The sequence below is a fragment of the Choloepus didactylus genome, chromosome 22, assembly GCF_015220235.1.
Source record: "Choloepus didactylus isolate mChoDid1 chromosome 22, mChoDid1.pri, whole genome shotgun sequence".
Lineage (NCBI taxonomy): Eukaryota > Metazoa > Chordata > Mammalia > Pilosa > Megalonychidae > Choloepus > Choloepus didactylus.
The window spans coordinates 35,880,500-35,896,176 of NC_051328.1; the positions used below are offsets into that span (position 1 = coordinate 35,880,500).

Genomic DNA, 15,677 nt, shown 5'->3' on the forward strand with positions numbered 1-15,677 from the left:
AGTAAAGGTACCTGATTGTTGATGTGTTACCTTGGACACTTTATGGCCTTAATACTGTAACTTTGTAGCCAAATAAACCCCCTATATAAAAACCCATCCATTTCTGGTATTTTGCAAAATGCAGCATTAGCAAACCAGAATGTATAAATCTCAATTTAATATTTAAAAATCCTGAGGCAGGCAGCCGTTATCCCCAAGGCTGAGCGAGGTCCCACACCCTGTATGTGGCGCATGGCGTCTCCCACCCAGACCCACTCCCCCACAGCCCAGAGCTGCCCCTGCCCCAGTAGCACTTCCACTGAGCCAGCTCTCAGACATGAAATCTTGGGCTCATTCTTGACTCCTGTTTTTCTCTTTGTCTCCACAACCAGTTGGCCAACACACTTGGCCTGCCTTGGAAACATACTCAGAGTCTCACTACTTCTCACTGCCTTGGCTGCCCTGCCTGCTTCACACCTTCCTCCGGTGCAGGTGGATGGCTACAGAGCCTCTCGTGGCTGCCCTTGCTCCTGCCCTCACCCCCTAAGCTGATCCTCATAGAGGAACACCGAAAATGCAGCTCAGACCCCATCACCACTCTCTCCTCAGCACCATCCAGGGCTCCCTCTCACCCAGGATGAGCTGCAGTCCTCACCCGGCCCCACGTGGCCCCACGGGACACAGAGACGCACCAACACGTTGACCGTGCCACTTGTCAGAGCCTGAAGAGCTTCTGGACATAAATCACACACCTAACACTCACTGAAATGGTGTGTAATGTGGATTTCTCTGTTGGGAACTGCACTGCCTGCAGCTGTAGAAAGCGTGTGAGGCCGCTTCCCCTTTCATCTGATGCCAAAGAGGATGGATGGAGATTTAGATGCATCTCTGCACACTCGGGGCCTCAATGGCCTGGGGCTTGAGGTCCTCAGTGGACACACGGAGGCATCCAGCCACTGTACCAGGGAGGTGGCTACCGCTGTGGGACTGGGCCTGTGCCCCCGCCTCAGCTTGGGCACAGGAGGCAAGAGTTTCCCATGAGCAACACGTACGTGGCACCAAGCTGGCTTGGGGACAGTTTGCTCTCCAGGGCCAGTTATCTCAACTGGAGGAGACAGCGGAGGACACCAGACTCTGGGGGCTGCAGAGGGAGGAAGGAAGGGGCTGAGGATACAGAGTTGATCTGGGATTTATAGGGGACGAGACACCGTCAACTAAGAAGCATCTCCGAGAAACCCATACAAGGTCCCTGTGAAGAAAAGAGTCAGGAACAAACATCCATGAGCCTTGGAGAATGAAGAATGCCCTCTCTTAACAGTGCCAGTCAGGGAGAGTCCTTCCTGCTTTCCCCAATTCAACCAGAAAAGGCAGCAAGGATGACTTACTCTTGAATGAAGTTGGAAGCACTGCTTTGTAAAGGGGACATGCTCATTTTTGACTACTAGACTGAGACTGAACAGTGAACTTCAGGAACTATTTTTTATGCACCAGCGACCTGGAAGGCCCTGACGCCTGCTTGCATTTTACACTAGGGTTACAGGAGGACGGACTAGTCCCACAGAGATGGCTTCAAGACATGGCAAAAGACAAGGTTGCTTTCGTGATTGCATACCATTACTGCTCATTTAATCAGTATGTTCATCTGATGGGGAGCCTCAGCCTGCTTCATCCTCTTTGTTCCCTCTCATCTTCTCCCTTACTCGGGAGGGGGCTCTTTCGACATAACACATTAAAGTTAGCCTAGGAGATAGTCAAAATATCAAGGGCTTTTCTTCTAGACATTCCACTGTGAAGCATCTGAAAGGCCCGTGTCAATCTACTTGAAAAACTAAAAGAAGCCAGGAGCAAAGGGCTTTCCAGCTCTGACCCTGACTACCCAGGATGGGGCCTGGATCTTGGGGACAGGGCAAAGAGGCACACAAAACAACAACGACACCATCACCATTAACAGAAAGAAAACGGGAAGGGAAGCCAGCAGAGAAAAAAACCTGGCCCCCACCCATGGCTGGAGTTGACCCGACGGAATATAAACTACTGCACTGTGCCGTTTTCTAGACTGCGAGTGCGTTCGTGATGTTGTATGAGGGTGTTCGATCTGGTAGTTGTACTTTGGCTGCTCAGCCCTTCGGGTGTTTCGGGAACCCTGGCAGGCTGACTCACCTCTTTCTCACATTTGTGGACTCAGCCCTAACACAGGGACAGTGTCTGAGTAATCTCCGCATCCCCGCACCTACCTCAGTGCTGAGACAGAGCAGAGGGTTCACTAGTTGTTGAATGGACAAATCCCTCTCCCAGAGGTCCCGGTCCTCCTTCCTGAAGCTCCCACAGTGCCCCTGAGGCCAGGCTCTGGGGACAGGGGTCCCCATCAGTGTGCCTCGTTGTGATGCCTGAAGCAACAAGATCATGCCTATGAAGAGACTTTGCATAATTCCATATGACAAACAGAGCTTTTGGACACAAGTGTCCTCTGGGATTGTATGAGATAGAGCTATGTGGAGGTTTATCTACTGGGGGCACCATTGGTGCAAGGAGCCATGCCAGGGTATCATGGAAGGGGCAAATGCAGATACTGACTCCTGAAAAAAATTCCTGTGTCCCCCGGTTCTAGGGTCCTTTGGCATCAAGTTGTTGCCCCCCCCCCACTATGACTACCTGCCTGAATAAATGAAGCCTCAAGCCAGATGTGGGTGGGTGAGGTCTATACCCTCCAGGGGTCCAGACCCAACCTAGAAGCAGCAGACGTCTCAAACCCTAGAAGGCACTAGAAACTCCTATGCTGAGAAACCACAGAATCTGCCCATGAACTTCGTCTACGGGCTGCGAAAGGAGCAACACAATCAAACGGAGGTGAAGTTCAACCTTTTTATTCAAAGCAGCTTCTCACAATGTATAAATACTGCATATTAGCACACATGAAAAATACAACTTCTAAGGCACCCAGAAATGTGTTCATACACGTTACAGGACCATTCACGAAGAGAGTGTACAATTTGCTCTAGACAGTCAGCATTTGATAAATCAGAAGATTATTATCCCTTAGTACTGCACCCAGTCTCGGGAAATATTTACAACGTGGTGAGAGAGGGTCAGCTGTACCTGCATTATAATTCTATGAAGTACTCATACTTACAAATATTCAGAACTAGTTAAAGACTCTCCCATGATAATCTGGCAAAACAAAACAAGTAGCCTAATTTGCAAAGGTCTCCGTGGATTTTGGTGTGTGCGCTACATCCATGATCAAATCCAAACACCCCAGTATAGGCTGGATAAGTTTTTGGTAGCCTGCTTCATTATCAGAAGTTTGGTAATAAGCCTTACCAATAGAACACCACTTCTTCAGCATCAATCATTTCTCAAGTCACTTAAGTGGATGGGTGATTTCATCACGGTGAGAATGGAGCATCCCTGGGTATGAGAACTAAAGGAAATCCTCACGCCAGCCAGGGATTGGAATGAGAGGATGCAGAACAAAAGGAGGTGAAAAGTTGGCGATTGTATGATCTCACATCGCTCAATGCAGACACATCTGAAAAACTCAGGCTGGAGGCTCAGGTTCAGGTGGAGCAGGCTACACCAGTCAGATCACCCGGAGGCACGCCAGACCTCCACTTGTGATACGGATAAAGGCTGAGAACACACAGCAGAAACACCCACCCGAGAGAGGGTATTTCAGTCTTGCAAACTCATCTTCCAGAGCCTTCTCAGTGTGCCAACTAAATGGTCACTCTGTATGGTCAGCTGGTGGGGGCACGAGGTTAGTGGAAGTGAGCAGTTTCTCTGCCATAAAGCATGCACATCTCTGGAAAGAAGTGCCCACAACTATGAGACTCGTGCTTTGTTGGAATAATGAGATTCTTTGGTCCTTGGTTTTATGAAAGGCAATATTTTCACAATCCTATCAACATGGAACTCTGAGAATGACTTCAAGCTGCGACTAATGGCACAGGGACAAACTAAATACTGGATGGAAAACGCTATACCCTCCAAACTTGCCAGAGTCACCTTAACACTCTCCAGCAACAGGACAGAATGTTGGGTCAATGAGGTGTGGTCAATCCAAAGAGATGCCAGAGCTGAAACTCAAAACTAGGTATCCGTTTTCTGACTGCCACATGCACTGAAACCTCCATCCCTAATGGTCTATAAATTGTCTCTATGATCACTTACTAGAGATGAACCAAATGACTTGACTTTAGCCATAACACAGCCCTGGACTCAAGATCGTCTTTAAAGTTTTGGCAAGGAGAATCAGTTGGTGACAATTTATAGGTGGACAACCAAAAGGCATCATAATCTTTAAAAGGTTTAAATCCAATTTCTAGTTGGTTTCATTAGATTCCAGACACAGTGGAGCTACTGCCGATGGCCTCCACAACTTACACTCCATTAAAACAGCCCCGGGGTAGACTAATAGTGGCTGTGTGCTCTGCATCTAGTTTGACTTTGCTGTGCTGAACTCGGGTTTAGCATGGCCTACCACACACAGTTCATGGATAAGACACTGAGGTCACGTGGGGTACAGGTTTTATGTGATTGAAATTGACTTCAGATTGTCTCCATGGTAAGACTCCTATAAACTCAGTTAACATCTCTCAAGGAAGGCTGAGCTCAGCCACACAGACATTTGCAAGTCAATGAGCAAGAAGCTGGGGTCAACTGCTGGGGTCAGGAGCAGGCAAAGCAATTTGTGTACAACTAAATGACAGACCAGCAGCCGTCCCTGTGACTGTGTCCAAATCATGTGAGAACTACATAAGTGGCTCCAGAAGACTGTCCCTGGTCCATTCTTATGGCAAAAGATAATCACCAATGTGCCCTATTTGGTCCCTGCTGCTATCAACTCAACCAAACCCTCCGGATTCGCCATGAGCTACAGACACATGAAGTCTTTGCAACACGGCCTTTGCTTAGAAGAAACAACCCGTAATAACCTTTTTTTTTTTTTTTTTTTTTTTTTGCAACAAGCTTAAGGCTCTGTTCACAAACTTCATCAACTTCCACACAGTGAGAATTTATGGGGAGATCTCAAAATACACATGTAGTTGCAAAGGTTGAAAAATTTACTGATCCTAGTGGTAAGGCTTATTCACAAATTCAATACATTTTCAAATTATACTTCAAACTTAATTACTTTAAGAAAAAGGAAATTAACCTGCTCTCTTATAATAGAAGAGCATTAGATTCTAATGAAAAACACCTATTGGCACCAAACCAGTATGCTATTATTGGAAAGAACAAGTGATATTAATGGAAAAGATTGCCTAAAACGCATATTCTAACTTACCACAGAAATATAAAAGTTTATTTTCTGAAAATATATACTGTATTAAAGTCTGTAAGCATTTCAAACAAAATTTGCAGAAATAACTAAGCAACACTTATCTACAACAAAAATATACATGCAAGACAACCCCCAAACGGTTTCCCTTAAATATCTACAAAGGCAAAGTGTAGATTTTTAAAGATTATACAAAACCATTTATAGAGAATAAAATAAAATACTTAAGAAATCTCATTTAGAGTCTTAAATACTGCGTATATTAGTGAGAGTACCTAGACTAATATATACAACAGATCCAAGTGTCTGAGTACAGAAACACAGAAGAGAAGGAATTCTGCATTTTAAATATTCAATTAGGAAGATTTGAAGATGTTCCTATTTGTTTCTCTGTTAGAAAAATTTTCACAGAAACGAGATTGTAAAATGGCACAATGTAACTAAACCTCAAATTAAAAAACGTTTACAAACTTTTTTAAAACCAACAATTAATAAAGGGAAATTTCAGCATTCAGTCAAAGCTATTTTTAAATGCGGACATTCAGAGATATAGTTGCATTGTTCAAAGGCCAATTTGATTATCAGTTTTCCATCCTCATACTAAACTCCATCTGGGAAAACCTATTTTCATGCTTCAGAAAGTACAATTCCAGCTTAACCTGCACTGAACAAGAGTAACATTTTAATCAATTCTCAACTCCCTTCTCACAGTTACCCAATTTCATTTCTTTGCAGGTCATTTTGATGGTTTTTATTCAAAGGCTTTACTCCAAAGCAGGGAGACACGGGTGGATCGGCAGAAGGCTGCGCTTCCAAATGATGACACGGGTCTGGCCGCCTTAACAAAGTTCTGCAAAAAGTCCTCCTGGATCAGACGTCGTTAGCGGCTGGGGCAGAGAGGGAAGGTGAGTTCCGAGCCAGAGCTAATGGAGTGGCCGGGAGCAGACTGTCTAGAGAAGCTCCTTGGCCAAAGAGATGCCCTCAATTTCCCACCCATAGCCGCTCTTTCCACCCCAAAGGAAATTCGGGGACCAGCCACAGTTCCTCATGGGTCCCGAAGGCTCTAGGGAGTCACAGACATTCCCAGGGGGCAGGGTGGGGGGTGCCAAAGTGGTGGAGAGAGAAGAGAAAGGATCTCATGGATGGAGAGAGGGTGATGGGTAGAAAAAAAATTTTTTTAAATGGATGTTGGAACCCTGTCTCAAGAAAACTATTAAGCTAAGCCCTGGCCCAATAGGTCTGGTGTTTTCCATCCCAGGGCAATTTGCTCTAAGTTACCTGGGTTTAGTCTATACTTTCTCACAACAGCTACCAGGAAAGTGACAAATTCAGTGGTTCAGTCTCCCCCATAGCAAAGAGAATTAACCAACTTGTGCTAAACTGGTGGAACACCGTTACTGAACTGACTACATGAAAACAACCAAAATATACACTTGTCTTTTTTAAAACATCCCCCGTTATACCCAGAACCCACAAATGAATGGAATCAACTCTACCTTACAAATGGTTTCAACTCCTACCTTCGTCATCAGAGACCTCTGAAATATTCGGAAGTTTGGAGGTGACGGATGTTCAAAATAAAACATTTCTAGTTCTTTCAGCAGGAAGCAAGGATGGGCATTGATCAAAAGGAATTTCCACCCCTCCTCTTCCGTTTCCACGGAGAATCCTGACACTCTACCTCTAAAGATGGGGAATGCAGCCGTCCCCAACCAGGAGCTGAACGAATGCAAGGGGCTCTTTTCTTTAGAGGACTTGGTAAAGGTTGACGAGATTACCTGCCACAGCACAGGAGAACGAAGGTTTGTCTGCGGGCTTTGGGAAATGCACACATTTGCTTTCTCATAGGAAAAAACAAAACCCAAGTGGAGATGGGAAAACAGGAATTTGGGCCCAAACAGGTGTTTCCCTGTAGTATGCCCTACAGTATGGGTGTGTGGCTCCTATAGAACCTACAAGGGTGAAGGGGAGGGAACACAGGACTTCAATCCCCTCTACTTCTGGCTGGATTTGGCCAAGGTGGCCATTCCTTTCTGACACCAGGCTGGAGGGGAAGGGATGAGAAGCAGAGAAGCCCCCTCTCCTTCCTGGCCCTCATGAAGTCACGGAGAAACACAAAGGAATGGGGGTTTTCTAAAAGGGAGCCAAGGCCATCGGCCTTAAGGACCAAGGATCCAAGTAAACCTCAGAGTCACTGTTGAAGGGACCAGGTCTGCAGCTCTAGGGTAGACACTCAACCTGTTCTTTGAAGCACCAAGCTCAGGGCTGTGAACTCCTCCACCTGCCCTGTCCAGTGCATCTGGTCACCTTGGGAAGAGGATAAAGGACCAAAGAGAGACAACTGTAGCAATGACCCTTCTGCTTCCCAGCCCACCTCACCTTCCCCAGCTCTGCCCAACTCTGCTCCATTCAACCATCGCCAAGTGTCTAGAGAGGCTGGAGACCAACTGAGGGGCATGGAAGGGGAGGGCAAAGGGCCCCTGAGACCCGACTGAGGTTGCGATGGAAATGGGAAATCCTGCCATCTGGAGAACCAAACTTTCTCTGGGGATTTGACTCATTGCTGGTTTAAGCCACACGCATGACACGCTCCTTCCATTTCTCTGCTCTTTACTTCATGTCAACCTCTCTCCTCACCATCCAAGAAGAAAACAAAAGTTTCTCCCACAGCTGACCCTGGACTTTGGTCTGATGGTCTAAACACGGCGGCCAGAATCCCTCAGCAGCCCGGGAGGGTGCATCCCCTGTGGCTGCTCCGCTGTGGCAGTGACAACCAGGAGAAGGATAGACTACCCTGGCATTAGGAGGCAAAGTGATTCAGACCTTCTGATGACAGCCTGACAGAGAGGGAACTCTTCTTCATCTCCTTTCCACACTGGGAATCACCATCACATGGAAGAAACAGACCCAAGTCCAAGTCCAGTCATTTGCCCCAAACAAATAAGTCTGGCTCTAGACAAGACACAATCTCCATACAGGTCCCTATTCCTCACGGCTTCCTGACATCCAATGATTCAGACCTGGGTATGGTTCAGTACCATCCAGGCTGGAGCTCCCCTTATCTCCTATAAGGCAGCAAATAAAAAGAACCCTCTTCCAGGATTTCTCCCAAGGACAAACCTAAAGAGCTGGGATTTTATTATTACAACTGAGAACCATTTACACACGGAGGATCTAGCGTAGAGCTATTCCTTTTACCAACAGAAGTCCTTCTGTTTTTATCTATCTCACTTTTATTTCTACATGGCTCACTGCTAGAATGCACCAAACGGTAGGAACCTTGTGTGGGATTTGGTCCAGGGCAGTATGAAAATAATATCTGTGTGAACTACAGACATCATAATATATAAACACAAAATAAATAAATTAAATAAGTCTAATTAAAGAAAACCTTTTTCCTAGTAGTTCATGTTTTTGCAAAACTAGCTTTACATATAATACACATAAATTATCAGAATTTCCACTTACATTGTTTTAAAAATATATATTTAACAAAACATTTCTAAATGTACAGTATCTGGGTTTGTAAATCACTCAATTGGGTTTTGAGACCAAGCTCTAAGAGTCACACAGATTGCATCAGAGAGGAGACTGAGGCAGGGTCTACACAATCGTTTGGCTTGTCAGTCTGGAAATTCCCTAAGATTGATCTCTCCCTGTCACATGAAGCGCACGTCACCAGAGGCAGCCACGATGGCCAAATCTCCGAATCGGAGGCACTGTGTAGACACAGCCTGAGTCAAAAGGAGGAAATCAGTCCTCCCCTTCCTGGACCACGATGGTGCATTTCAGCAAGTGGGGAGAGGACGGGGGGACCTGGTAGAGGCCTGGGAAGATTAGCCCTCAAGGGTCTCTGGCCAGTCGGGGCAGGGACGATGGGGAGACCAAGGACACTGCGTTCCCCTCTGCTACACAAAACCAAACCAATGAAGATCAACCAAAGGACTCAAGGAAATGGATACAACTGTGGGTATAATGTGACACCTGGACAAGCTTCTTGGCCGGAGCCTAGCTGTGTTCCCGTTGCTGAAACACAGGGCGAAGCTGGACAGTCAGGTGCCCGGGAGCACTGGGGCCCTTCAGACTTCGTAGATTTTGTCCTGCAGGTAGCTGAACAGGGAATCCAGGCCTTTGGAGGAACTCCAGAGCTGCTTGAGCATGAGGCATTCTTTCTCGTTCACATCTTCAAGCACCGATTTCAGGAAGCTTCGAACAAGGCATTTCGACTCCTCCAGCACCTGAAGGGAAATAAATGGACAAGCCTTGTCATCAAGCTCCAGATGGGGACTGGGCTCCAGAGCAGTGCATGGCCTCGTAGGCACCGGTTAACCTTCCAATGGTCACAACCATGGGAAACGGCCTCCTCGAGCCCAGGGCTTCCCAGCTCATGTCCCCAGCAAGGACACGCATGGATCCCAGTGTGCCGAGAGGCTGAGCCTTCAGTCCCCAGACGGACCAAGAGACTGATCTTTCATCCAAGGGTGACACAACTACAGTATCACTTTCTCTGGGAAACGCTGCTTTAACCTTTCCATGCTCCAGTTCCAATACTGTCAAGTTTGCCTGGGATGCTCCTGGTTTTAGCTTGGAACATCCCAGAAACCCCCTTTGTCCCAGGTGAATGGGGATGGTTGGTCACCCTGCGGTCAGCTTCACAGAGAGGGAGGGAGAAATTCCAAGCAAGGAAACAGTGTGAGAGAAGGCACTCACGTGGGAAAATCCACGGGGAGTTGAGGAAGGGGATCATGGCCTGTCTGAGCAAGTGCAGAGGGTTTTCGAGGGACAGTGAGACGGAAGAGGAAGGGAGAGACAGGTCTCAGAGCCACGTTGATGAGTCTGGTCTCCCTCTGCAGGCAAAGAACCATCCAGGTGAAAAGAGCTGATAGCAAAAAGCCAGAGAACCAAGGGGACACCTGACGGCAAGGCCAGCTGACAAGGAGTACTGCAAGGAAATCTCTCTCCCATCAGCAGAGAAAGGAACCTGCTCCAAAAAGCAAAGCCCATGGCACCCTGGCAGATGGTGTCAGGCCCGGTTCTTGAAGGAAAGAGGTGTTCTCTGCTGTCAGCCCATCTCCCTCCGCCCTTCAGCCTCCAGATCAGACCACTGCCCCTTGCCAGCCTGCTTGAGTAAGGGAACTCTGGTCTTTCACCCCTCCAAGGGCGCCTTGGCAGAGCATTAACCTAAACCGCGACCTCGGCAGAGGCCGGCAGAGGCCAGCGGACAGGTGCTCCGAGGCCTCACCTCCAGGCTGCAGGGAAATTACTGCTTACGGAGCTTGGTTGTCAGTGGTGACTGTGGTGGCGTTTTTATTATTAATTACTATTATTATTATTGCTGCTATTGCTAAAAGTATTATTACCACGATTACCCTGATTGTTATGACTCATTGCCACAATGATTACTACTATCGTTACTGCTGGTCTTACTACTGAGCCTGAACCAGGGGCACTGCTGTTGGGGTGGGCTGGATTGCCACTTTCCCACCCGTTATTAGTTCCCTTCATCAGCGCATGCCATGTCCCCAATGATCCATGACCCCAAGGTGACAACCATCCCCATTTACCTGGGACGAAGGGGCTTTCTGGGATGTTCCAAGCTAAACCCAGGAGCATCCCAGGCACACTGCGATGAGTTGGTCACCCTAATTATGAGGAGGATTAAGAGAGAATCACATGGACATGAGCAGGGTGTGTGGCCGCAATGAGGGCCCCTCAGGATGCTGAGATGCCCTCATCCAGCACCACCTTTCCTTTTAAGCTTCCAGGGAGCAGGGAGCACATATAATAGGTGCTAAATAAATGGCTGATCAACAGCGGGAGGGAAGTGGATGACCCCTACAGCGAGGTGGAGGGTGAGAGGGAACGGAGGGCCCAGGGCCTGGACTGATGAATCCAGCCCAGCACAGGAGGCCGCAAGGCGATTTGCCCCAAAGTGCCCTTCTCAGCTTGGGAAGCAGCCCTGCAGCCCCAGGACCTGCCTTTCCCATCTTTCAACAGGATATTACCATACTGTGCTCAGAACGACTGATGAGATAAAACTGGCACTGCTGAAGAGACGTTTGTTTGTTTATTTATTTTTCACTCACAGTGAAATGGTGATGCTTTGCCGTATCAAGCACTCAGTGGACAAAGGAAATTAAACACCAGGAAAGCACGCCCTGCTTGCTCGGGTGGTCTCTGAGCTGGTTTAACAGCCTTGGGTCTTATTTGCCTTTGCTTCTTTTACCTTTGAAAACAGATGTGTGGGGTTTTTGCATATGTTTAGGACTGTTTTTTTAAGCCATGCACTCTACCCCAGAGTATTAACCTCAAGCTGGAGACGGTGAGAATATCTGATCGGGCTGATGTTCTCCGACTTGTTAAATTCCACAGGCCCTACCGCTCACCACCTGCAGGGCCTTGGACAAGTCAGTCGCTCCCCCGGGCCGCCTTGTCCTCATCTGTAAAACGGGTCCGCCGTGAGGATAAGCACGTGGAACGCAGGGACTCACCACCGCGCTGCAGGACGCCATCTCCTTGACCCTCAGCATGACCTCCTGGCTGAAGGTGGTCGGCCAGAAGACCTGGGACACGAGGCCCCTGCTGCACGCCTCCTGGGCCGTGAGCTTCCGCCCGCAGAACAGCATCTCGTTGGCCTGCAAGGCAAAGGCAGGAGAAGGCTGAGGGCCGGGAGCCGCCCTGGGCAGGGATCTCGCAGGCGGGATCCTCGGCCGGGATTGGACCTGCTGTGGAGCAGCAGGCAGATGTCTGCGTCTGTGTGCACTTGTCAGGGCAGAGGGTCCCCAGCTTCCAACCCATCCTCAAAAGAAGCCTTTGCTGTGGCTCTGTCTGCCCCCCACCCCTCCCCACTTCTGGTGATGGAGTCACAGGGGTGGGGATGTGCCTCGGGCTGGGGACATTTCAGTCCCGACACCCGGCTGTGACCACTGGTCCAGGTGTGAACAGATGATCGTCCCCAGACCAATAAAGTCCTCTGTGAGGTTTGTCCAGGTGGAGATGACAGGGAGGAATCTTTCTCTCCCCTGGCTGCAGCTAAAGTCAGTGAGTCTGGAGCCACCCGTTGCCCTGTTCCTGCTCTCTGGGCAGGTGGGGGCCATAAGGAAAGGAGAAACAGAGAAGGAGCACTGGAGGTGCTTGAATTCCTGGACCCCATCATCTCCCTGGGAAGCTCTACTTCTGGATTTTTAGGTTATGACAGCCACTGATTTCCTTTTTGCCTTCTTAAGCCAGTTAAAGTACTGCTTCCATCACTGGCAACCACAGGGGTCTGATGATACCAACTCGGAGAGGTGTGTCCCTCCCAGGGGCCTGGGGCCGTGCACAGAGGCACTGCCCCAAACCCCTCGGCCTTCTTCAGGCTGCCTCTGCACCCCGCTCCCCAAAGAATTCCCTTTTGCTTTGAAATTTGCAAGCAGTCCTACAGGTTCCAGGAGGAGCCACGGTGATGGGCGAGTCCTCGGCAAAGGCCAGCAGAAACACACAAACAAGAGACTCTCCTGCAGGACATAAGGGCCACAGCTGTGTGATGGGGTCCTCGTCTCCTTCAAGATCAATTCCCAACCACTTCCCTGCCCTGGCCGGCTCTCCAACGGCTTCCCCCTCCACTCCTCCTCCTGCCCCTACACACCAGCCCTCCTGGAGCAGGGATGAAGTGCCAGGCTCCCTTGTGCCTCTAGGCTGTGCACGTGCTTCGGCTCCAGCCTGACCCTGATAATCACAAGGACAACCTGTCATGCCAGAGTAGAGAAACCATTAGGTTGCTAATAACTCTGTAGCATCTCCAGAAGTAGAAATACAGAGTGAACTTGGTAGGAGGAGCCAAGCACACCTCACTCAGCAAGAACAGGCCTCAATCAGTGACATTCTTGGAGTTTCCGAAATGACTGAAGTACAACAGGGAGAGAGATAAGCCCGTGTGGTAGGAACGCTTTGGTGACCACAGGACATGGAGCAATGGAGTGGAACTGGGAGGAGCCTGGGCAGGGCACCAGGCTCAGAGCAAAAGGGAAAGTGTTTGCTTCTTGGGCTTGGCAAGGGCTGGCTTTGTCTGCCACTGGAGAGATCGAGAGCTGCTTTGATCAGCCAAGAGTTCCAGAATCCAAAAGGCCCGATTTGTCCTATAGTATCTCCCCACTGCAGGCAGGAGCCAGTGCTGGTGGTTTGGGGGCTGATGAGGATGTCAGCTGTTCCTGAGTTGCTTTTCCTGCTTCATGCTAACATAAAAGAGCAAGGGGGGCAAAGAGAAGGGACAGAACAGGGGATCCCATCCTTCCAGACTCGCTTGGGAGGCACCCCTCCAGGGGCCTTCTTTACCACCACCTGCCCCACGCAGGGCTGAGTTTCACTCTTTGGTGCTCTCCAGCCCTTACATCCGTGTGTCCATCAGAACTTTGTAAACCACAGCAGCGAGGACACGTCTGTCCTATTCTGCCTCCCCAGGTAGGAAGGCACAGATGTGTGTGAAGAGAAAAGCACGGACATCCTGCTCTGCCACTGGCTCTGCCCTGGTATCCTACACAAATCTCTCTGTCTCTAAGGGGGTAACAACTATGGCCCCCAGGTGGCTTTAAGGGGCACCTGCAGGGCTGCACCCCAAGGTCTCGGGCCGGGGGTCAGACCCAGATGCACCCTTGGGAGTGCAGAGGAGGCACTGGACCCAGGGCTGGGCAGGCAGGTGGTGCCTAGGCTGAGCCCACGAGGCCTTGGGAGGTACCTGGGCAAAGGAAGGGTTTGGAAAGAAGGAGTCCGGGCCTCCAGGGCAGAATCGAGAAAGGTTCAGAAGCACAGAAGAGTGAGGTGTGCTCAGGAAAAACCCAAGGTAGTTTGGTGTTGCTGGGATGTGAACGTCAAGGAAGAGATCAAACGGGAAAAGCAGTGAGAAGGGCTGGGTCATGAAAAAAATTTGAGCCACTGCTGACAAACTCAAACTTAATCTGGAAGAACCCAATATAAAGCCATCAAACAGCTTTATAAGGGACTAATAGAAAAAAAAAAATACATTGGAAGGTCAAGAAGACCTCAGACTGTGCAGTACTGGAGAAGTCAAGGGACCAGAGGGTCAAGGAAGGAGTTTCTGGAAGTTCCCATCATAGCAGAGCAAGCAAGCGTGGACAGGCCTGCTGGATTTAACAATCAGGAAGTCATGAGCATCCTTTGCAACAGAATGAGGGCATCTTTTTTTCTTTAATACTGGAAGAGACCACCTACCACCTACATCCACACCTCGGGTGCTGGGACTCAGACCCAGGAGTCCACGGTTGGAGGAGCTGAAGGCACCGGGTCTACTTACTCCCCTTTAATGATAAGTGAGATGAAAGCTGCTTTCAGACTAAGCTCCTCTGTCCGCCACAAGACTGTCTTGCTCAAACAAACAACAGCCATCTGCTGTGAGTCCTTAAGGCTTATTCAAGGTGTACACAAGGACCTCAGATTCAGGTCCACCTGAATTTACCGCTTTATCTACTCTTTTGTGGATCCCGGGAACAAAGCGAGGTCTTTGTTCGTGTGGGAAGGCAACTGATGGACCGTCACAGCCACCTCTCAGTCACTGCATCCCTCCAGCGCCTTCTCTGAAGAGAGAACTTAAAGGGCTATCCCCAAGGCTAAGGATTCAGTAAGAGGGAGTTCTTGGAGGGGGGAGGGTGTCACCAGTGATAACCAACAAAATTAACAACTCACTCTAAAGTGAGGAAGAATATAAAAGCATAAACAGAGAGTCTAATTAGTCACTAGACATGTGACATTGGGCAAGTCATTTAACCTCACAAAGCCTCAATTCTCTCCCCGTCCAGCAGGCATGAGGTAAGACATGAGACAGTGCTCAGGGAAGGGTCTGGTCCACGGGGAATGTGTGAGGAAGGCTTGCGGTCTTTATGTCTGGTGATGTCACTGAATGATGACTATTAAGGACAGAGGGGAGATTGCTAACAAATCTCTCTGTTGTAACAAAGGCAGGACTCAAGAGATGATAAAAGAGGGCTTGTGCATCTTCAGAGGAAAGTCATGGAAGAATGGAAAAGCTAATGAGAGAAGGAAGACAGCTGACAAGTGTAAAAACCCAACGCCTTCCCCAAAGGAAACCGAGAGCACGTATGTGGCTGGACACAAAGGACTGTGGCACTGAGGGTGCCGATGGGTTGCTTTGAGATAATCACAAGCAACGGCAAGAGTAGGCTGCCTGCCTTCCAGTGAAACCCAGTGTAAAAAGAGATCCTGGAGCACACTCCAGAAAAGGGAAGAATTCACAATAGATGCTGCCCAGCAATGGACATGGAGAAGCAATGCTGCAGCTGCAGGGAGGCGGGAGGCTCGGCCCCTTGGCTGCAAGCTGCGGCCCTGTCCTTGGGTCCTGCTTCTGCGGGGTTTTGTGGGGTCTCCCATGCCCTGCAGTGTCCACAGCGCATGCTCCTGCAGCCCC

The 15,677-nt window shown here is 49.1% G+C and overlaps 1 protein-coding gene across 3 annotated transcripts in view; it reads right to left on the minus strand.

The window, feature by feature from the left end:
* Positions 1 to 2,827: 2,827 nt before the first annotated feature.
* Positions 2,828 to 15,677, minus strand: part of CDYL2 (chromodomain Y like 2) — a 183,690-nt gene continuing 170,840 nt past the window's right edge. For all 3 annotated transcript variants that reach the window (XM_037816105.1, XM_037816104.1, XM_037816103.1), the window contains 2 exons: positions 11,752 to 11,895; positions 2,828 to 9,498 (listed from right to left, as the gene is read on the minus strand). In XM_037816105.1, the coding sequence (XP_037672033.1) occupies positions 9,340 to 9,498; positions 11,752 to 11,895 (303 nt within the window). In that variant the 3' untranslated portion in view covers positions 2,828 to 9,339. The remainder of the gene's footprint in view (positions 9,499 to 11,751; positions 11,896 to 15,677) is intronic.